Source organism: Astyanax mexicanus, chromosome 7 (genome assembly GCF_023375975.1).
Source record: "Astyanax mexicanus isolate ESR-SI-001 chromosome 7, AstMex3_surface, whole genome shotgun sequence".
NCBI lineage: Eukaryota > Metazoa > Chordata > Actinopteri > Characiformes > Acestrorhamphidae > Astyanax > Astyanax mexicanus.
The window spans coordinates 18788897-18813336 of NC_064414.1; the positions used below are offsets into that span (position 1 = coordinate 18788897).

Below are 24440 nucleotides of genomic sequence, written 5' to 3' on the forward strand. Positions count from 1 at the left end.
CCTATTTTTGGTTTTACAGACAACCATTTCTATAATAAGAGTTGTGTGAGTTTTTTAATTTTTTCAACACAGTCCCATATTATTCAACAAATTTGTTCTTTTTGGAATTGAAAGTTGTTTTTCTATGTATCACTCAAATAACCATTTGAAGCACCTTTTTTGTTCTTGGCTGTATGTGTACAATTTTAGGCTGCAGTCTGTCTGCAAGCGTGTCTGTAGTCAAGCTACTCAAAGTTCACATTACCAGGCTGAAGTGTCTCAAATCTGATTTTTACTTAATGTGGCTCAGATCTGTTTTTTAATGGCTGTGTAAACATGGCAAAACTTTCATATGTGGTCCTAAATCAGATACGTATCCGATCCATAGACTTGCAACATGAATGTGAACGGTCAAATCAGAATTCATGCGTCATTTTGCTTTTACACATGCGCTACACATTTTACACATTGCTTTTACACAAGCTTCTCTCTCATACTCGCACCTCTCTTGGTGCAGTTGTGCAGCTATAGCTGCAAAAACAGCAAAAGCAAGCCACCTGGCCTTTCTTCTCCGTGATCTGAGCATGTACTTCAGACCAGATGTTTTTCTCCACTCGAGCAAAAGATGCTCCACATATGAGCTGCTAACGCATCCATTTTACCTTTATAAAGAGTCGTCTCTTAAATATGAGTTTTTTTGTTGGTGGTGAAGAAGGCGACGTTTATACACGTATCAGTGTGCACATGTGAGGCGTTTCAGGGCCAGATTTATTCACATTACACACAGATACAGATCACTTACATTTGTGATTGTGAACCGTCAAGATAGCTAAATCTGATCTTAGCAAAAAAAACGTATTTAAGCAATGTGGCTTGTAATATGAACGTAACCTTAGTTTTAGGCCACAAAGTTAACCATATAGTATTAAGATAATGGACCATTATTATATTCTTTACTTAACATTGATGTGTGTGTGTGTTAGTGTAAAAGCTCATTGACATTCCACATTCTAATTCCCCCCTCTTAACTTTTATTGGCAGTAGTATGCTGTGTTTAAAACCTTATCAACACTGACATTTAGGTCAAGTTTAAAGGAAATGAATGCCTTCCTGGTAAATAAAATACAATGGAACTGCTTTTGTGTGTTATTAGAGACTTCTTCCTTAAAGCAAATGAGTCATTGCATTTGAGGACAGTAAAGGACAATGCTAATGTTTTGTTTTGACCCTCATTCAAAAGAGCTATGGCCCTTTCTTTTTCCAAATATTTTTTTATGACACAATTTTAGAATCTATATTGACCTAATTGTATTTTAACATTTACACTGCTGGTCCTGATTGCTATTACTAGTATTAATATAATCTCAAAATAAAGATAAAGTTATCTATTGGTTGTAATTTCTTTTTGCAATCAATAGACACCTATGATGGGAAAATGTTATTTTAGGCCTGTTTCACTTCAGTCTCCTCTTTAGCCAGTGAAAAATTTGGTCAGTCAGTTCAGGGACATTCCACAGAGAAGTAGATGCTTCAGTGGGAAAGTTTCGGTACATTTGTTTGGGCCTGAGCAGGTAAATTGTTTCTATTCTGTTCAGAATCTGAATCAGTTCTGCTGCCGTCATCTGCAGTCACATTATCAGTGATGTTCCAGTTCTCCTGTAGGTCATACACGCATGTCTACCTCACAATGTTCTCACAGATAAGGTGGTTTGTGTTTGATGGTGATTGGTTCCATTTTTTTCAGTCCATTACCAGCACTCTTGTAAAGGCTAGCCAGTGTCTGAGGCTACAGACCTTTTTGGTAATCGTTTAGGAAACTACCCTGATCTTTTCTAAAGCTTACCAGCACCTTTAGTGTTGTGGTAAACATGTAGTCATTTGTGCTGGATTTATCTGCCCTTAGTCATTCACCACTGTGGTCTTTATTATGTTTTTTGTTTTACAAATGTCTTATTGCTAAGCTCTGCAGAAGGGTTTTCCACAAAGCAGGATTTTCCCAGTAAGCTGGACAACTGGGAATTTAATTTAACTCTAGTCCTACTGGATGGCATTGAGTCACAAGGCTTTTAAAGTGCCTGATAATAAAAACACATTTTCTTTATCTTATCTTATTTACATGTCTTTATCTCTGGATTGGTGGGCACATTTTTTCTTCACTCCACTCCTCTCTCTCTTTATTTTAAAACAGATACAAAAGGGACAGAGGTATCCAATATTCACCATCATACTATGATATTATAAATAATAAAAATAAACAACTTAGCATTTTATCGACTGATTCGGTCGTTAACATCACAGGTAATGTCATGATGAGGGCCTATAGTGTTTATCACCAACATGCTAAAGGTATTCTGTGGTCAGGCTGTACTGCACTCAGCCTTATTTTAGTTAACCCTTCCTTGTAACAGTGTGCTAATGTTAGACTTCCCAAGTCTCCCGCAAGTTGCGGGAGTCTAGCGCATATCAATAACAGCTCCCTGATGGCTGTTTCTGATTGGCCTGTTCTCTACAAAGAGTCTATGAGTCAGCCAATCAATTTTTAGTGTGGGCAGGCAGGCTTTTGTTGTGTGTTCAGTGAGAAAAGGAGCATCATGGCTCCCATCAAAACTTTTTTTCTCCTCTGACTACTCTAAAGTATATCTATGTCTGGTAAGAGAAAAACAGTGAAAATCTTGCCTGCTGTACAGTTTGTAATAGTGATTTTAGCATTGCCCAAGGGGACTACATGATTGCAAAAAGCATGATGAAGTGAGTTAAGTTCAGGTCCTGGGATAACTCCCTGAAATATTTTTTGCAGCTTGGGATGTCTGTAATGTGGGCTGATTTTTATTTCTTCAGAAAATAGCTTATGCTAACGGTAACATTACTTTCATGCAATATTTTGTTTTAGCCAGGCTAGCACACAGACACCCAGACACACATTTATGGATGTAACTTTATATACCTTATAATATCAGTGTTTAGTACACAATTGGGATGCAGTCAAAACTCAACAAAGTATTTTATTCTGAGACAGTTTTTAATGTGTGGGGTAACCTGCATTTGGACGTTTTCAGTCCCAAACAAATTCAAAGTCTTATGAATAATGTATGAAAGAACATATTAAAATACTAAATAACTACTTTTTGTAAGTAATAAAGGTGTTTTATGTGATCTGGTAGAATAAGACATCCTGCTTTGACATGTTTTTGCTTCTTAGCCATGTACCAGGCAGGGTGGTTGTAGTTTATTTTGGCAGATGGTTTTACTGCCTGTGAGTGATTTATTGTAACTTGTCACACGATGGCCTATTTAGAAGCCAATGGCATTCTTCTTTAGAAATACATGTCATGTCTAGAATGAACTCTTCTGTAAATCAACAAATCACACAGTAACAGCCGGAAAAGAAACAACAATACACTTCTGTATTGTGTATTATATTTTTCGCACTATAAGGCGCATTTAAAATCCTTAATTTTTTCCAAAAATCGCCTGTGCGCCTCATAATCTGGTGCAACTTATGTATGAATTGTTTAATCAGGTTGTAAGGAGTAGTAAAGCCACTGTACTGAAGTACAGCACTATACAGGATTTTTAGTTAAGTTCTCTAGCACCAAAACTGGAGCAGTGTTAGCATAAGCCGCTAATCGTGCTAACTGCTAGTTGTTTTGCTGTTCAGAGGTGAGTATTATCGGCCTGTAGCTTGCTGCTAACCCCGGCTAGCACTGCTGAAGCAGCATTAGCATTTTTTGCTAACCGCACTAAGCACTAGCTCTTTCGCGATTTAGAGGTGAGCATATCGGACTGTAGTCTGCGTTTTAACCATGTTAAAGCAAGCTACGTGAACCGCTACCTGAAAGTGCCCTGCCTTACCGGAACACTCAGGGTTCCTCAGTGTAGCACTGTCAGATGGCATTTACTGTTAGCCGCTAATGCTAATGCACCCAGTCTTAGTAGAAATCTGGACATCTAAGCTTACTGTAAATAAACAGAAGTGCTTTACTCACCCAGATAAGCAGTTTTCAGATCTGTGTAGATTAACATCCAGTGCTCATGAGACTTTTTATTTTTAGTTTAGCTTTACTTAATTTAGTTAGCTCCCCACCACCACCCAGTGGCAAGACCTGCTGAATTAGAAGGAAAACATGGTGACACCCCTGTTCCTTACTAGTGTTACATAATCTGCCTTATGTTTGAAAATAGACCAGACAATAGACCTTCAATGATAGTGTGCTTTATAATCTGAAAAATATGGTAGTTAAAGTGCTGTAATTCCTTGTTTACCCATAATAGTATCCACCCTTAAACTCTTAAACCTGCCATTCTGCACTTTAACCTAAGTCGGCGTCTTATTTCAAATCCAGTGTGCTGGGATAGAGCCTGCTTATTCACCAGCACATCAACATCTGTTCTCTTAAGCACCTATTTTACTAAAGACAATAATTCATTTAAACTAATCTGTCTAAACAGAGGTTAAATAATGTAAATGCCTGCAATCACCTTTTAATCGTAAACAGTCTTATATTAAAGTGTCCAATAGCATGTAAATCTCCCTTATAGATAATTTATGGCTTTTTAAAAACTATATTAGGTAAATATATATAAAATAGATATTAAATTAGGTAAAATAGGTAGATGAGCAAGACTGTCTGGACACTGAAGCTATTTAATTATGTTCATGATATGTCCAAAATCTTTCCATTCATTTAATTTTGGGATGTAGTTATACTTTAGCTCTGTTAGAATTTGACTGTAATTTGTTTATGTATAGCATAAAGCTCTATATATGGACTGAGCTGTATTGATACATGTTGTACGTTTACATTTTGGTATATAGTTAAAGCTATTCCAGTGTGTCGTACATTTGAATCCTGCTAAACAAGCAACTGAATATATAGTGCATGAAATCTTTCTCAAGAACACACAGCAGGCCCAAATCTAATATTTCATATGTCATGTGTCACATGTGCTATCTTTGTGTCAGTGTGAACACCAAAAACACACTGAATCAGATGGCTTCGATTTGGGCAAAATTTGTTTGTGGTAGTGAAATTCCATACCTATCCTATACCCAACATTGCAACTCAGTCTGAATACAGCCAGATCAGACAAATAGACATCCTTAAGAAGGTAAAATGGACAGTAGCAATTGGGGAGGTTTTCAGTGGAAAATACATATTTGGGATGTCTCTTTTCAATGCAATATCAAATTTAATCTGGGTGATAAGCCCAGCTGTACTCCTTGATAGTGCCTGTTGTTATGGTGAAGATAAAACGAAATTTAACATATTCAGGAGTGTTTATTCAGAATAATTTTAGCCTTAAAAAAGATAGGTGTGAACAGTCTAAAATGTGATTTAGTGAGAAAATGTGATTCGTGCCACTTTGGCTACATTCACATTACAAGCCACATTGCTCAAATCCGATTTGGCTATCTTGACGGTTTACAATTACAAATGTAAGTGACCTGTATCTGTGTGTAATGTGAACGAATCTGTCCCTGAAACGCCTCACATTCGCACATTGATACGTGTATAAACATTGATTTAGGACCATATATGAAAGTGACTCAAATCTGCTTTGAAAAAATCGGATTTGGCACGTCCACACAGCCATGAAAAAATCAGATCTGATTCACATTGAGCAAGTGATTTGAGTCACTTCAGCCTGGTAATGTGAACATAGCCTTTTATTTGCTGTGTGAATGTAATCTGGTATTGTGTGGTGGGAACAGGGAATGTTAAATAACAGAGTCAGGATGACATACAGATACAAAACATTTTATTTAAGCCAAGCTTCCACATATATTATTTATAGTAGGTTCTCTTAAAGCAATCAAATATAGCTGAACAGTGAATACATGTTTGATGCCTAAAGTACACTTCATTGGGTTTTCACTAAAGCTATGAGGATAATATAGCCAATATGTAATTGACATTTATTTACAGAGACTTCTGCTGTAATCGCCTCAAAGTTCCAGTGCATTACTAACTTATCTGTGAACCATTCCTTTCAATTTAAAGTGCAATGTTTGAGTAAATCATAGTTGAGAGAAAAATCCTCAAAGTGTAAATTGAAAGCATTTGAGGATTGAGAGCACATGATCAACTGCACATTGCAGCACTATTAAAGTTAGCAAACCAGCAATTTACAGTTAAATTAAATGCAGCATTTGTGGGAACTGAGATGTACAAGCATGATCTTTACAAACGTCTGTATTCACAAAACAGTCACTTTACAGTGAATCAGTTAGATGATTTGTAAGACAGGTTTTGGCGTGTAGCAGCACTGAATGAATGGGCTTTGTTGTGGATTTAGCTCAGTAGCGAGTGGGAGTGCCTTTCAGGTGGTCCCAGTTATTGTACAGGGCATAGAGTCCTGAAAGTGCCAGGCCAACAACACCCCCTCTGACTGCTCCACGTAGACCTCCTGCAACACAGACAGAAGCGGTTAAAAAACAACATTTTAGAAAGCTCAAGCCTAGACAGATGATCATAAAGCAAGTGAGACGTGATTGTTGGTTTCAAAGAATAAATAAAGCTGGGATTTGGGAACACAAGCAAAGATTATCGTTGCAATGACAAGTCTAAGTAGTGTGGGGCCAAAGAAAGGCAGCCACAACAAAAAATCTGCCAAACTGCTGAGAAATCAAACAAGGTTAAAGTTTGGTCAAGTACAATGTTCAGGTCTCTAAACCATGTCTGCTGGGCAAAAAGTAAAAAGTGTGTCAGAGCTGTCAGACTCTCAGCATGCAGCCGTGGTCTCTGCCAAAACGACTCGCCGATTCAAAACTCTATCAAACACTCCAGTTTTAAAGGTATACAACAGAGAAAGGGGTCAAACAGAGACTAGACTCTTCATTCGGATCAGGACAGCAGGATAAGGCCTGATAGAGTTCTCAAGTAATGGTGCTTGTCCTCCCCACCCACTGCCAGGGGAGCCCTGATAAGTGCGGGGTGAGCTAAGAGCTACGTCAGAGCCTGCACCATTCATTCTTCCTCCCCAGTACTGTGCCCACACCCACCGCTTTCAGAAGAAGACACTGCCTGCAGTCAGCTTTTCATTACAACAAAAGCTGTTTAAGTTATTCACACCTCTCCTGCATGAGAGAGGGGGTGTTATTATCTGCTAGCAAAGATCATACAAACAAGTAGCACAGAGGAGCACTGTAGATATTTTTAAATCATTGCTGTCCAATGAAAAACATGTATCTCCAAAACAGCATCCTTACAGGAGAGAGATGAAACCTTAAAAATTAACTTTCAAAGGAAGTCAAAGTAAAAATAGTTTTTTTTCAGGTAATTTCATAGAATTTCTATTGGTCCATTCATCAAGAACTTTTGACATAGTGTGGAGGACTGTCCAAATAATGTAGTAAACAAAAAAACAACAAAAATGGAGAAACTTCTTCTTTTTTGGATAGTGATATATGCTCTATTTTTAGAAGTGACCATAGCTTCTGTACCAAAAATAGATGATTAATAAATATTTCACAGTGATTGGTACTGTAAGCCTACAAATTAGTTAGTTTGTTAGTATTCCTTGATTTTGTTTCTTTGACTATGAATTCCTTAGACATATCAAAAATGATTACATGATTAAATAATTAAATGTAGGGTTGTAACCATTGTGATGACCTAATAAATCTAGTATAAATAAATAGCTTACTTTGGTGAATCAGGCACAACAAAAACTACAAGAAGTGTCTAACGTTGTGTAACCATAAACATTTGTCAAATTTTAGGGCGTTTTTACACCTATAGTTTGTTTCTATGGTCTGAATCAGTTGATGAGTTTTCTCCCTCTTTTTCGTTTGGTTTCACCCAGGCATAAAATTAAACACACCAAAATACGCACCAATAAACTATGCAAGAATGTTGTTTCCCTTGATTGGTCAGAACTGCCTTTTGCAGGAGCACTGCACTTTAAAACAGGGCTTTTAATGGCACGTGCAGCGCAGATGTATACGTAGTAAACAGAGTCGCACAGCTGCGAGAAGGATGCTGCACAGACGGCATGTGTAAACAGCATGGAGCAGACACAGCGTTTGTTCATAGCGGTCCTGATTAGCCATTTTGGTTAATATATCAGAAAAAAATGCCTTTTCAGCAGTTTAGATCAAATAAAAGGAGTATATTTAATAGCTGGGTCGGATCGAGAACCGATCACGTTCTCACCACAAGCAAACCTCTCAAGAGTTCTTTTGGGACCGGAACTAGACCACCTCCTCTAGCAGGTCTCTGTCTGGTTGTTTCGATCTGCAACCGAGTGTGATTACTGTTTTTACACCTGATCAATCGAACCGCACTAAAACGCCCTTAGAATCATATTTTTCTAAAGCATGCTTCTTTCCCTGTTGGTTCTCTCAGCTTCTCCAGAAAAATGTCAAGCCCAGGAGCAAGAAATACCAGTTCTACATAATTCTGCTACAACATGTAAACCAGTGTTTCTCAATCTTGCTGCTGGCAACCCCCTGCCCTGAATATTTTCAACAATTACCTTCAACTGAGGGAAGAGCTTGTTAATGATTGTTAATGCTTAGTTGAAACAGGTGTGTTTGGAGCATGAAAAGAACTAAATGTGCAGAGCAGTGGGGATCCATGACCAGGACCAAGGAACACTGAGATAAACTAATGTTGAGTTCTGCTTGAACCAGGATGTTGCAATTTCTGAGTTCCAAGTAAAATATTTGAATCCAAAAGTCCAAAAGAATTCTTGCTTGGAAGGTCAAGTGAGAATCACCAAACTGGAGTTTAGAATCCAAGATGGCTGCACTGTGCTGTAGTAAAAGCAGTAGTTTATTAATTAGTATAATGCTTTGTTGTCAATTGGAATCACTAACAGTGCTAACCTGGGACATCAAAATGGAACAATTTCTTATTTGACTGCCACAAAACAATGTTAAAACATTGCCATTCCAACTGTAGTAAAATATTTAATTACTTTATTTACCAATTATCTTTCAGTAACCTGCAATAAACTTGTGCCATTTCCTGAGTGCATGGCACCATACCTTGTGCCCACTGGGTAGGCTCTAAATCCATGGCAACCCTGACTAGAAAGATCTATTGGCCTTAAACAAGTTTTAAAAAAGGAAGTTGCGTAGGTTCAATGGATCACTGGTGCAAATAGAGACCAGATAAAGAGTCTACTTATTTGATAGACAAATCACCTTTTCCAGGGCTGTCAATAACCATAATCATTAATCATTCCTTAAGTAAAAAAATATAAAAAAAAAAAAGTAGAACCAATTTTTGTGGACAAATAAAAATATGTCCAAATATTAACACAGGAAAAAGTAACTGTTGGAATTGGTTAACTACTTATTATACTGCAAACAGCAGAGCGAAGATGCTAGACCTGCGGTGGTTTCAGGAGATATTGTGTTGTCCATGCACTTTTGTGCAGTCATTAAAATCAATCAATAAACTGAAAGTGTAGTTATATATATATATATATATATATTTAGAGACATTTTTACATTTGTGTTCTATTTCTCAATTTAGTTTTTTGGCAAGAAAGGGCTGATAGCAGTGCTCTAAACAATACAAAGCTTCATTGTTTCTCTACTCTATGCTAAGTAGAGTCTATGCAAACCTTATGCTCTCAATGTGAAAGAAAAAGACACTACCCTCAGAGCATGTGCCTCCATATCTCTCAATCTCACCACTATGCAGTCTTTCAGTGTTCTCTACAACCCTGTACTTCTGCACGTCCACATGTCGAGATACTGTTTACTCAGCTGTCATCTGATCTAAAAAACAAAGAAATGTGCTGCACGCAACTTTCTCAACAAGAGACTTTGAACTAAAGGTGAAAACACTTGTAAAAAGGTCTACAGCTTAAAAACAGTATATCTACAATAAAATCAAGCAAACCTTCCTCTGTGATGAGAAAAACAGAACCATTGACACCTTTCTGAGCGACACGTGAGCTGGAAATGTCAGTAAACTCGTGACTGGAACGAGCAGGTTCACAGAGGGTAAAGCCAAATCAGCTGTGCAGAATGGAGAAGGGGAGTGAGAACTGCTTTCACTTATTTGCACTTGAACTCTAGCCTACTCCTTTCAGCTGACTGGCAGAACTCCACATGCCTTTCCCCTGTATTACCTTTCACACATACACAAACATGATCACAACTCTGCTTTCTAGTAACCCATCGTTTAATAATGCTGGGCCAATTGAGGATATACACAAAAAATAAATCTGAATCTGCCAATATAATAAAAAAGATTTGCTTTCAAAAATGGCTAAAACAAACTGATGTAGCTAGTTACATTATCCTAATTTGCTTTACCACTACAGGAAAAGCTCTAACCAATGGTAGTGTTTGAGAGGAAATAAAAAATATTCTAAGAAAAGAAAAAGAGTGTTTTAAACTAGGCTAGAACGGTGAAAAGAGAGGAACAGGAACAAACAGTTCAGGGTAGGGATTTTTTTAAGGTGTGGGAATAGTTCATGGGAGCCTGAACCTCAGCACTTCAAGAGGACCAATATCAGAGGAGCTGAATTAGTGAGGTAGACCATAGAGATCTACCATTTCATAGAGATACTGATAAGTCGGTGTGGGTGAGATTTCTACCAACCCTGCTTTCTGTGGTCTCTCTATGGCTTAAATTTAATGTAGTCATTTCAAAATTCTGAGGATATGCTTGCGCTTTTTAACCCACTGTTTCTTAGAGTCTTGGATGTTCAGTAAGTCAATGTTCAATTAAGGTATTGAAACAACACTGAAGAAATGGGGAAAAAAAATTAATTAACTTTTTTTTTGACAAATTTTGTTGACAGCAGTATGGAAAGCACAGGAAACCTAATCAGATATAACCGAGGGATAAATGACAGATAGGAGTGGAGATGTCATAGGGACAGATCTTTAAAAGTGAGAAGGGGAAATGTAAATATAACACAATAAATTTTAGATTTGGAAATTCCTATTTGAGAACCCTGGTCCAGAGATTGTATTTGCATATGTACATATGAGCATTATGTTTGGCTGCCAGTGTAATAATATCAATGTAAATTTATTTCTAGAGCACATTTTACACAACAATAGTTGACCAAAGTGCTGCACAAGTACATACATTAAACTACAGTACTAGTAAAACAAATTTAAAAGACACAAAACAAATTACATGAAAGCCATGGAATAGTAATGAGCCTTAAGACTAGATTTAAAATGTGACAGAGTGGGTGCCAATTAAATCTGCAGTGGCAGCTCATTCCACAGTTTAGAGGAGCAACAGCAAACGCTTGTTCCTCGCTTTGTAAATATTGTCATTTTGAGCATTTATTTGCAGAAAATGAGAAATGGCTGAAAAAACAAAAAATGCAGAGCTTCCAGACCTCAAATAATGCAAAGAAAATAATATCATATTCATTAAGATTTAAGAGTTTAGAAATCAATATTTGGTGGAAAACACTGGTTTTTAATCACAGTTTTCATGCATCTTGGCATGTTCTCCTCCACCAGTCTTACACACTGCTTTTGGATAACTTTATGGCTTGTGATCATCCATCTTTCTCTTGATTATATTCCAGAGGTTTTCAGTTTGGTAAAATCTAAGAAACACATAATTTTTAATTGGTCTCATTTTTTCCAGAACTGTATAGTAAATTACAATAATCAAGCCTTGTGGAAATAAATGAATTAATTACTATGTAAAGTCTTTACCTGCTTGTCACATTTAAAACCTTCATCAAAAACTCACTCAAATTTTTGAACAAGGTCTGAGTGAAAGTCTGCCACTGGCCTAGATTCCTTTGAGGACTACACGAAGGTCTCTCCTGGTCAAATAGAAGAATGTCTGTCTTTTTTTTGTGATTTTGTTCCCAATGTCTCAAACATTTAACTGACCTAGAATTTATTTCTCAAATCTCACACAAACCTCTAGTATTTCATACACAAGCAGCTTATTAAAAAAAAAACTGTTTGTGCAGGGAATTCGGTGTGTGTTCAAATCGCATGGTAGCTTTCAGGAGGCATGTTAGAGGGGCCGCCACAAAAAAAGCCTGTCTGAATTCATTATTACCATAAGATGTCTCTCTGCTCGCTAATCAGCCAGCCAAATCGACGTCTCCTCTCTGTCCTTCTTTGAGTTCTACAAAAAAGTCTGGGTCACTGACTGGAATCATTGTGCACCATAAGAGCAGTAAAGGCTTATTTTGATAAGGCCTACTTCTGTCTACACCAATGTCTATTTTCTTCAGCTCCACTTATATAGGAGCACTTTGTAGTTCTATAATTACATACTGTAGTCATGTATCTCTGTCTCTACATACTTTATTTTTCGTACTAAAAGCGGCACTGGATTATAAATCACACTATCAATAAACATCTATTTTCTGGCCTATTTTTTATACACAAGACGCACTGAATTATAAGGTGTATTATGCGAAACTAGTAAGAAACAAGGGGTGTTGCCATGTTTTCCTTCTAATTCAGCTAAGCTAAGCTAAGTAAACAAACAAACAAAAATCTTTCTCTCCTCAAAACAGTTTATTTGGGTGAGTAAAGTGCTTCTGTTTATTTACAGTAAGCTTAGATTTGCAGATTTCCACTAATGCCACCCGACAGCGCTACACTGAGGATACCCGAGTGTTACGTTAAGTAAAGTCGCCTCCAGATGGCGAAAGAGCTAGCGCTTAACGCGGTTAGTGGCTAATGCTAACACTGCTCTAGTCTCGGTGCTGGAGAACTAAACTAAAATTCTTAAATAATGCTGTACTTCAGCAGAGTGGCTTTACTACTTCTTACAGCCTGACTGGTTTAATTCATACATAAGGCACACTGGATTATAAGCTGCACTAACGATTTTTGGGAAAATGAAAGAGCTTTAAGTGCGCCATATAGTGCGAAAAATACTTTAATAAAGTACTTTATTATCCTGCTTTTACCCAGTTCTGGTAGGGACCCCACAGTATAAACCAGCACAGAGCAATATTATTTGTATTACATGATAGTATGTGTATCAGTGTATAAACACTGTGTCCACTCACTAGCCACTCTATTGGAGACTCCCACACAGCTATTCCACCTTGATAAAGGTCATCTGTTGTTGTACAGTTTGTGTTGTCATTGTTTAGTTCTTCATCAGTGGTCAAAGGACGCTGCCCAGAGAATTCTGTTGGCTGGAAATTTCTGGTTGGTGGACTAATCCATAATGTGACACCGTGGTGTTTAAAAACCCCAGCAGCACTGCTGTGTCTGATCTGCTCTGTCACCACAGCCATGTCAGTGTCACTGCAGGGCTGAGAATGACCCACCAACCAAATAATACCTGCTTTGTTGAGGCCTTGACCATTAAAAAACAGGGTGAAAGGAGGATAATAAAAAAATGTAGAGAACCAGAAAGGCTTCACTGTGTAATTATAAAACAACAGTAGAACAAAGTTTCCTACATGACCAGTGCAGCTGAAAAATAATAAAAGCTGTAGAAACCGGAAGGTGGTCATAATATTATGTTTAACTGTGAAAATCATATGACCTGTAAATTAACACCTGGCAAAAATTACACATCAACTAAACAATGCCCTGCTATTCCAGCAATGAATGAATGAATACAGCACTTCTTGTTTCCCCTTTGTAGATTTCCATTGTGTAGATTTCCTCATTGCTGCACGTTTCCTGGAAGCAAACCATTTGTAAGCCATTTGTGGCACAGTTTCCTCACCTGGGGATTTGTAAAGAACTCCAGTCATGGCTCCAGCAGCCACAGTGTTGAGGTCATCTTCTGCTCCTCGAGCCTTCTCTATGATCACACCAAACACACTGTACAATAGAGCTGGGGAGAGAGAGACATCGAGTGAGACAGAGAGAGAGAGAGAGACACACAAATAATGAGATGGCAGTTTCATTACAACAAAAGGCTATTTGGTGCTTAGTGCTTAGTCTAAATAGAGTTGTCTGCTTTAACTATTCATGTGACTGTGCTCTAGTGGATAGACACAGACAAAGAGAAACTAGGGCACTCACCAAGTGAGCCCAGAGTATTTGCCCATGTAGCACCCTGACGGGTCACCAGGTTTAGCACTCTGCAAGAGAAAGCAAGGGATGTGTCTGAACTAATCCTCCCAACAGACAGATTTAGAGAGTGAAAGGAATAGGCTGACTCATGAAGATTTTAATTACAGGTATTTTTATTATTACCATCATGACAATAAAACATTATATATATATTGCATACATTTCACATATATTATGTACCAAAAACCTTTTTACTAGACATTTATCTAAGTATCTACTCAGTCAATGGTGTTCTGACACTGCAATAAAAAAAAAACAGATTAGCCGCTTTAGCTAATGTTCACATTAACCCTTAGAATTAGGAATAAAACGTGATCTTGTGAGCTTTGCAGGTGTGAGACATTCTCGTTTTTATATATTTCAATGCAATAGTCTCCAGTATTTAATTAAAAGTAAATCGTCCAGTAAGGGGCAGTTATACAGATGAAGGAGGTCAACAGAGAATGAGCAAACTGGTTTGAGCTGACAGAAAGGCTACAGTAACTAAGATAACCACTCTGTATGATTATTGTCAACAAAAAGCATTCCAAACTTTTAAAACACATACAACCTTTACATGGCCAATGAGTTACAGCTAAAGCTGTAGTGGTGAGCACAGGCTCACCAAAACTCAACAGTTGTAAACAAAAAATGGGAAAACATAGCCTGGTCTGTTAAATCCCAATTTCTTAGGAGACAGACAAATCTTCTAACAGTTAGTTACAGCATGATAATGCTCTATGTCACAAAGAAAACTAATAAAATGGTTTTATGAACATAACAATGTTAGAAATCTTCCCAGTTAACAGATGTGAATCTGGTAGAACACCAAACACACATTTGGTGTGGAAGAACTTCACTGGCCTGCACAGAATCCTGACCTCAACCTGACAAAACACTTTTGGGATGAATTTGAGTGGAAATCATGAGCCAGGTCTTCTTATATATATAATTCAACATTAAATATAAATATATAAATATTCAATATCAATATTAAACCTTATAGATTAAGAGTGGCATGTCACTTAACTTTATATAAAGTGTATATACTCTAAAGTTTAGAAGTTTAAGCTCCTAAAATAAAGTAGGTAACTTGAACAGGTAGGGCTAAATATGTTCGGATTTGTAAATGTTGTTCTTTTCTGATATTCAAAAAGTACTGCTTTATATTTAATATATAATCACTGCTGCGATTTGTTAATTTACAAATTAAATGTCATGTCTTGCTGCATGATGCAACAGAAAAATGTACACTTTTATTTTTATTTTTCATCACAGATCTACCAGAGGTAGATTATATCAGATTATATCTGCCCAGTATTGTTTATTTTACTTTAATCTAGGATACATTCAGTAAATTATTAATATCAGGACTAGGTGGATCATTGTTTTTTTTCTGGTGAAATCTGATGAAGATTCCTTACTTTACTTCCTGTAAAATTACAATATATGTATATCCAATTATTAAATATTAGGAAACCACACTTTATATAATACAGCTTGAATTTTCACAGAGGTACTGAATAGATACAAGAAAGTCTTGCAGCTCTGTGTACTGAAAATTGCAGCAAAATAAATGATACTGGGCTGATATAATCTGCCTCTGCCAAATATTTTCTGGAAAACATGAACAGTGGAAATGTTTTGTTTGTATCAGGCAATGCCAATGTTTTAGCATGCCAGTTTTTTTTACATTATGTGACACTGCATGCACACACTGCAATAGACATTTGAATTATGAAAAAGAAAAGAATATTTAATTGTAGGCTCTATGGTGTCTATAGTGTTAATGATAAAGGCCAGCATACACCTTGACCATATTCTCTATAATAACAAGGACAAGAACATACCAGTTCTACACAAACATGTCTGGATTTGACCCAGGAACAACCAACCATTCACCAGCATTCCTGAGTGTTTCCCTGAGGAGTCTTAAATAGATACAGTATTTTGTATGTTATTAATGCAGTCACAAATCTCTCTACTACTCACATAATCCTCAGCTCCCAGCTACCAGATACTAACAGCCTGTGTGAGTAAGACCTGCCACAAGTAGGTACATAAGGGCATGTAACTGAATTCACACATAGAGGCCCTCACTATAGCCTTGACCACCAGCTACATTAGGTCATGCAGGTTCGTACACACAGCTGTGTTTGTTCTACTGATCAAATAGATGGAAAAATGAAGTTACATTTATTTTTAATGCCTCATTCTAACACTGAAGATGATCTACACCCATCAGAAATGTGTATTTAAATAGATACTTGAGTGTTACCTTTGAGCTAAAAAAAAAAAAAAAACACTTTTGTAAATCATCATCTTCATAATGTTTATTTAAAATTCAAATAGTATATTTGTCAGTTCCTCAATCTACACTCAAAAGTCAAAAGTGTTAGAGCACCTCCAATTCTTTCAGCAGTACAAAAGCAGAAAACCAAGATAATTACGCTTTAAGATTTATTGTACAATATATGAACACAACCTGCGTCAATTTTGCAGACCTTAATATCGCCTGTTGTGTTTACTTAACATGGAGAACACTTTGCCATGAATCAGCCAGAATCTCAAATTAGTTTAAAAATAGGTTTATTCTATTTAGGGATTTTTTTTGTAGTATTTAGGCATGCTTATATTCCAATTTCAATATTTGTACATTCTTAATAATAAAAAGTGAACTGCTATTAAATATGTGCATCCTTTTTATTATCACAATTTTTTTAGGACAATATATTATTTAAAAAAAAAAATTATATATATATATATATATATATATATATATATATATATATATATATATATAATATGACAGGTGTAACTGACAGTGTTGCCTGGCCTAAGCAAGACTGCTTTTTCTTTCTTTGGCAACCTTAGCATGGTCTTCATTGTTGCCACTCCACCTGTCAAACCTGCAGCTCCAAGTTTTCTCTACACAGGGGTTATGGTGTGGGGTTGTGTTTCATTTAGGAGTTCATTTATGGCTTAGACCTCTTAGTTCCAGTGAAAGGAACTCCTAATGAACAATTTTATGCTCCTACCTTTGCTAAAACAGTTTTGGGATGGCCCTTACCTGTTCCAACATGACTGTACACCAAAAGAAAAAAAATATATAATCAACAACTAAGAGTTATTATCTTCTATCTGTGTTTCTTTGCTAAGTGTCTTTTTTCTAGTCTTTATGATCGCAATCTGAACATGCCGTGTTGTGTAAATACTGCAACAGAGAGTGCAGTAACTCACTCTGTTCCAACACTGCTTTGATGCCAAGTTCAGGATACCGGATATGTTTGTCTTTCACCATGTTCACTATGTCCTTTTACACACTGATCATACCATACATTCATGGCATGTCTTGGTTGTGAGACTGGCAACACTACATGTACGGATACAGAAGTGGTTTGTGTGATGTTAGTGGTTTTGTGTTCAGGAACTAAAAGTAATAATAAGAAGAAAAAGTAGAATAAGGAGGACCAATGTCTGGGTGTCTCAAAGACAGTACAGACTCTCTGTTCTTTAAAGAAAACTTGGAAGTAATATCAATAGCCACCAGTTTTACTGTATGGAAATCTTTTGTCTTTCTGCTTGTATTGTGTTACTTATTATGTTACTCCCTTGAATAAAGAGGCAGGGAGATAGCTCAACAAACATTTCCTTTTGTTGTTCAACTTCAGTGCAACAGCACTCCTCATTTTTCATCATATAGTGTATGATATAGTACAGCATTTCTAAACCCTGCTCCTGGAGGCCCATTGGCCTGCACATTTTAGTGCTTTTCCTGCTCCCAACACAAATGATCCAGATAACCAGCTGATCCATTATTGAGATAAAATAGGTGTGTTAAAGCAGTAACAGCAATAAAATGTCAGCCTCCTGGGGCAGAATTGAGAAACACTTGTATGGTACGAAGTATTTAGTATACAGTACCTATTGGCAACCCAATCATTATTTGATGTTTACGACCAAATTAAGTCAAAATCAGGCTAAACTGGGCTCCAAGTGGTCCAGCGGGCTAAGCGCTGCCACTATGATCGGGAGATCGCTTGTTCGTATCCTGTTCATGTAGTTTAGCATCAGCTGCCGGAGCCCTGAGAGAGCACAATTGGCCGTGCTCTCTCTGGGTGGGTAGATGACGCTCGCTCCCCACATCACTTCAAAGGGTGATGTCGATCAGCACAAGGCGTCTGTGAGCTGATGTATCAGAACTGAGTCAATGCTGCATCACCAGCAGTTTAAAAAAAAAGGCGGTGGCTGACTTGTATTTTGAATGTATGTATTGTGATACTCTTCACACTCCTGGTGTAGTGGGGCATAACTAGTGATAGGGGGAGTCCTAATGAGTGGGTTGGGTAATTGGCTTTGTAAATTGGGGAGAAAATTTAATAAAAATTAGAAAGAAAAAAAATTGGGCTAAATTTGTGTAGTCTGACTCGGCAGTACATAGACAAAGGGTTGTAAACTGTAAACTGTTTACACAGATTTTAAAAGCCTAATTTACAATCACTTGAAAATTTTCTATTTTATTAAAAGTTCACTCTGCTCTCTGTCTTTGTACCTTAATTTAAGATTACTGGAATTTTCAAGAACTGAAGTGTTAAAACAGCAATATGCACAATGTAAAATCTGGAGTGTTCTAAAACTTCTGCCCAGCAGTGTATGTTTGGGTCTGGCGTTTACACACAGCCCTCTTGTCCCTCACTGAAGCAGATCGCATTCCGAGGGCTTGCTTGCGCAATTTTTTGTAAGTGCCTAAAAAAAGCCTGAAAAATGAGCTGGCGCTAAATCTGGTTACACACACATTGAAGCACACATTGCATCAACAAAGCACACTCTTATAAATCACTTTCAAGTGCACAGTTGTATAAGTGAGCTTTTATAATTAAGTATAAGCTTTTATTATAGAAGATTTTACTTGGATTACTCACTAACTTTTTTTCAATCCTTCAAAATATGGCATATTAGTTCATTTTTCATTATGAAACAGCATCTCTGCATTTATCTGGATTACAAAAGATTAAAAAAAACTTCATTTAAGTGGGTAGATGGAAATTACAGATTAATCACATGAAGTTCTATGTTGGCTACATTTAGAGCTCCATGCTGCCTGTCAGCCTGTTTCTTCGTCACAGTAGAGGAAGAGGAAGACTCCACCTACGCTTTGCTGTGCGAATGAGTCAGACTGACTGTGCCCTCAAGAGATGGAACAGCATATAAGCTGCCAAACCACAAAATCAAGCCACAGTAGACACTGCCCTCTAACGGCTAAATATCTGAAGTACACTGAGGACAAAATGCAAAGGAACGACACAGAGAACATGATAATCAAAACAACCAAACCACTGGATTACATTATGTGCTTTACATCTGTCACTACATTTATCACTCGTCTGCTCTTCTCTGTAAGCTCTGCTTAGACATCAATACAGATCCAAACACAGTCAGGATTAGAAAGGCCAGGATTAGATACACACAGATGGGAAGATGGAAGGGAAAGGATAAATAGAAAATAATTATGAAGATATCACTTTTAATACCTTATTTTCTAATCGGTTTTGTCTGTCCGATTATCAAGTAATGCAAATATACTCACTGTACATTGCGCGGTTTAGACCAGCCCATGTTCTTGGTTTCAGAGAGTCCCATTCTAAGTCCATTAATGGCTCCAAATAGTGCACCTATGTGTACAACAAATAGTGTCATAAGATTATAATGTACTTTTAATACCTATGGAAATGAGAAAGGGACACGGATGCAGGGATGGATGAGACAGTTATTTGGGGATTTGATTTAGAAGCTGCTTTTACATGCGCATATCAATATGTTTAGTTTTATATATACAGCTCCGGTAAAAATTTAGAGACCACTTCAGTCTCTGAATCATTTTCTCTGATTTTACTATTTATAGGTATATGTTTAAGTAAAATAAACATTGTTGTTTTATTCTATAAACTACTGACAATATTTCTCCCAAATTCCAAATGAAAATATGGTCATTTAGAGCATTTATTTGCAGAAATTGAGAAATGGCTGAAATTACAAAAATGATGCAGAGCTTTCAGACCTCAAATAATGCAAAGAAAACAAGTTCATATTCAAAGTTTTAAAGTTCAGAAATCAACATTTGGTGAAAAAAAACAGCTTTTTACAGTTTTCTCCTCCACCAGTCTTACATACTGCTTTTGGATAACTTTATGCCACTCTTGCTGCAAAAATTCTTGCTTGCTTGGTTTGATGGCTTGTGATCATCCATCTTCTTCTTGATTATATTCCAGAGGTTTTTAATTTGGTAACATCAAAAAAACTTATGTTTCCCAGAGCTGTATACATTGCAACTGTGGACAGTTACGGCTGTCCAGATTGTTTAAAGATTGGCATTTTTGCAGTACTACAGAAAGAATGTGCTGCAAAAATTATTTGTTTTGGTCATAAACCACATGAAGGTCCTACACAAACATTAAAAGTGTGCATCTTTTGAAATATGCAAAGATGAAAATAAAATATGATAAATTTATTTTTTTCTCAATCCAGAGACACATGCATTAGATTTTACACACTTTTGTCAATATGCTCTTTAGCTAACTCATGCTTTCGGAAGTACTACATAGTTCAGCTTTATTTTCATAGATATAAAAACAATTAGATGAATGAATAGTCAAATAAACACCAGTATTTATGTAATATTTTAACATAAAAGTTACACAATGCAGGTTCAACTGAAAATATGTAATTTGACAATTTAATATGTGCATTAAAAATGTTAAACATGATTAAACCTGAATTTCTGACCAAAATATTTTTTATAAATGACACAAGGTCATTACATTCAAAATACATCATTGTAATGATCTAAACGTGTCTGACATAATTAACTATTTTTTTCCGAATTCAAATACAGAAATACCATAGATTGTGCAAGAGTGATTGATGTCTACCTGTCATACAACATGATCCAATAGTGAAGAACGCCAACTCAAAGCGACCCCTGGTCTTGTTTGCACCGGTAGGCAAAATAAACTCATCAGCATCCTACAACAGAGAGGTCATAAGAAAAGTCAACAATGAGAATTACAAACAGGGCTTTCATAGAATAGGTAATATATGGTAACTGTACACAAACACATTTGATCATTTGATATTAGCATTAAAAAATGCTGGAAATACACTGTAACATGCTGTATTCTTAATCCATGTGCACTGCTTTGAATTAAACTCATAACCTTATTTAACACATTTGGTCTTTCATTGAAAGAAGTATTAAAGCTTGCTATGTTGGACCTGAACCCTTCAATATGGTTAATTTCCAGGACTAAGATTAGGAACCCCTGACTTACATAATAACTCAACTAAAATAGTTCATAGATTTCAAATACTTCTATTGCCACCTGCTGTAGAAAACAAATTGGCATTGTTGTGGTTAGCATTTCTGAATTAATAAAGAAGAAGAAAAACTCCTTAAATTCTTGCAGACCTCAGAATTCATGCAGACTTTTGTTGTGTTTGTGTACAGTAACTTCATCAATCTCTCAAAATGTGCTGATTTATTGCAATGCAATATGCAATTATTACTGAAAGATAATAGAAGCGAGTTAACAGAATCATAGGGTCCATAAATCTCACCTGAACAAGATATCTGGGGTCAACATTTAGATATGGTGAAATAGGGCTCATTCCAGTCACTGTAAAACAACACAGGGGGATTATTCAGTTATTCATGAATGGCACTACTGGCACTGGCAAAACATATAAATCAAATTTACTGATTTTTTTTCAATTGCAGTCATGTAGTCATATACAGCTCTGGGAAAAAAATAAAAGACCACTTCTTTGATTTTACCAAATAGAAAACCTCTGGAATATAATCAAGAGGAAAGTGGATGATCACAAACCATCAAACCAAGCTGAACTGCTTAAATTGTTGCCCCAGGAATGGTTTAAAAGTATTCAAAAGCAGTGTGTAAGACTGGTGGAGGAGAACATGCCAAAATGCATGAAGACTGTGGGGGAAAAAACAGGGTTTTACCACCAAATATTGATTTCTGAACTCTTAAAATTTTATGAATATAAACTTGTTTTCTTTGCATTATTTAAGGTCTAAACGCACTGCATATTTTTGTAATTAAAACCTTTTTTCTGCGAATAAATGCTCTAAATGACAATATTTTTATTTGTATTGTGGGAGAAATGTTGTCTGTAGTTTATAGAATAAAACCACAATGTTACTCAAATTTTACTCAAACATATACCTATAAATAGCAAAATCAGAGAAACTGATTCAGAAACTGAAGTGGTCTCTTAATTTGTTCCAGAGCTGTACATGGTGCCAGCATTCTTTTACTTCAGCTCTGCATAAAAATTATGAAGCAAAAATCTAATATAAATCACCTAAAACAAAACATACTAACTATAATCACTAAACATGTTTTGTCAGGTTATTGTTTTTTTGTTAACAATTCCTTTTTTTTTTCTTACATGGCACTCCAGCAAGCTCAGAGTTTGAGTAGTTTGGTCCAGATGATCTAAAGAGGCTGCCAAAGCCTGTTCCACCCTTGGCACCCTGGCTGGGTGGTGATTCTCCCCGGTCACTATCCATCTTCACTTGTAAGTCTACAGACTTAGTTGGTGGGCGGGGTATGTCCTTCACTGAGCTGGAAGAAATCTATAAAAACAGCATGAACACCATTAACACACTTAGCCAGTATAATCCATTTTAACAAGCTTTAACAAACTTAGCAGGTAAATCGGGACACAACAATATATAAACAGTATAAACATAGAGCTAGGTTGACCTACCTGGACAGCAAAACAGAGAAACATTAGCTAGAGATGGCACCTAACTGATGCCGTATAAAGAAGGTATGGGGCCATTACAAGCAGAAAAGGCTGGATCATATAATTGTGTATATAGCATAGAGGTAGAGCTGCACTATATATATTGTTCTAGCATTGTTGTCACAATGTGTTTTAAAAACTGTGTGCAATTTAAAAACTTATTTTCAGTTGGGAACAAGGGACAAGCCCCACTTTTTATGTTTATAACATATTTACCAGAGGCAGATTATATCTGCCAAATATAATTTATTTTTCTTCAATATTTAATACACAGAGTGCGTTATTAAAATTGTGACCTAATCTTTGATTTCTGGTGAAATATTATATATAAAATCCCAATCTTTTTAAAATAACCCAACAGAAAACTGCAATATCAGTTTATTCCCACTATTGTGTAGCCCTATGTAGTAGTTCTATTAAATTAAATATCAAGATTAGTTTTGGAATTAGGGGTGAGCAATATGCCCCTAAAATCATATCACATTTTTTTTTTTTTTTTTTGTGATACTGATATTCTTTTCGATATGACAAAACATTGAAATAAAAAAAAAATTATTTCAAAAATACACTAATGCAACAAAATGAATGTTAAAGCCAATAGTCTAACATATCATGATACTAATAATGTACTCCATATATCCAGGATTAAAGTTAAATATATAATACTGGACAAATTTAAATTTAAATCTTTCACTAGTATATATTTTGCTACAAACAGGAAAGAAGTTGTACCCTGATCGCCCTAAAAATATCACAATATTTCAGAATATTTTTTATGTTTACTATATTTTAATATTTTGGCGATATTATTGTGTATAATACAGTACAGCACAACTCTAATTGGTATTAGTATTACATTATCAATATTTCTAATATTTATTCTTAACACCATCCACCCAAATGTCTTAAATCTGTTACTCCAAATGATATTTATATTACATAATTATATTCTATTCCGTTCCACCTTAAACTGCGCAGCAACTTCAATCCGTCTCCTGAACTACTTCTGGAACTGCTGCAACATTTAAGGTGGAACGGAAAGTTTATATACATTAGCGTGTTTCAGTGATACAACTATACACATCCCCAGCCTCACTCCTGCTCTCCACTGCTGTTTTATATACAGTGCCCCTGCAGCAGCAGACTGCGCTAATGTCAGAGTATCAGATACTGTATAAACCTGGTAGTTATTTACCTGATCAGTCTACGCCATTGACCCACCGCTCGTGTCGCAGCGCGCCGCGTAGCGCCGTGTTTAGAGACCAGCCGCGTCTCTGAACGAGCTTCACTGAGCGCTCGCGACAGTCTTTGCGACAGGAAGCTCTGCTTTGTGGCCAGATTAGTAAAGTGAACTCCCAACCCGAACAGAAAACCACAAGCACTCTGTTTACAAATACTGCCCATTTATTCACAAAAACAGCACAGAAACTATCCAGTATATTGCTTTATCATTAGTCTAGAACAAAATATAGAAAAAATACTGACCATTTATTCACAACTACAGCACAGAAACCAGCCAATATACTGCTTTAATATTAGTCTAGAAAAATACTAACCATTTATTTACAAATACAGCACAGAAACCAGCCAATATACTGCTTTATCATTAATCTAGAACAATATTGGCCATTTATTCACTACTATAGCACAGAAA

General features: G+C 36.4%; 1 protein-coding gene across 1 annotated transcript; it reads right to left on the minus strand.

Annotated features, from left to right (window-relative positions):
* Nucleotides 1-5717: 5717 nt before the first annotated feature.
* On the minus strand, nt 5718-24087 carry timm23b (translocase of inner mitochondrial membrane 23 homolog b (yeast)). Its single transcript, XM_022684984.2, has 8 exons — nt 23982-24087; nt 22427-22613; nt 21575-21633; nt 20890-20983; nt 19548-19632; nt 13931-13989; nt 13629-13739; nt 5718-6387 (listed from the first exon to the last, which is right to left on the minus strand). The coding sequence occupies exons 2-8, from the start codon at nt 22545-22547 to the stop codon at nt 6278-6280; spliced, it is 639 nt and encodes a 212-aa protein (XP_022540705.1). The 5' UTR covers nt 22548-22613; nt 23982-24087; the 3' UTR covers nt 5718-6277.
* Between the last annotated feature and the right edge of the window lie 353 nt (nt 24088-24440).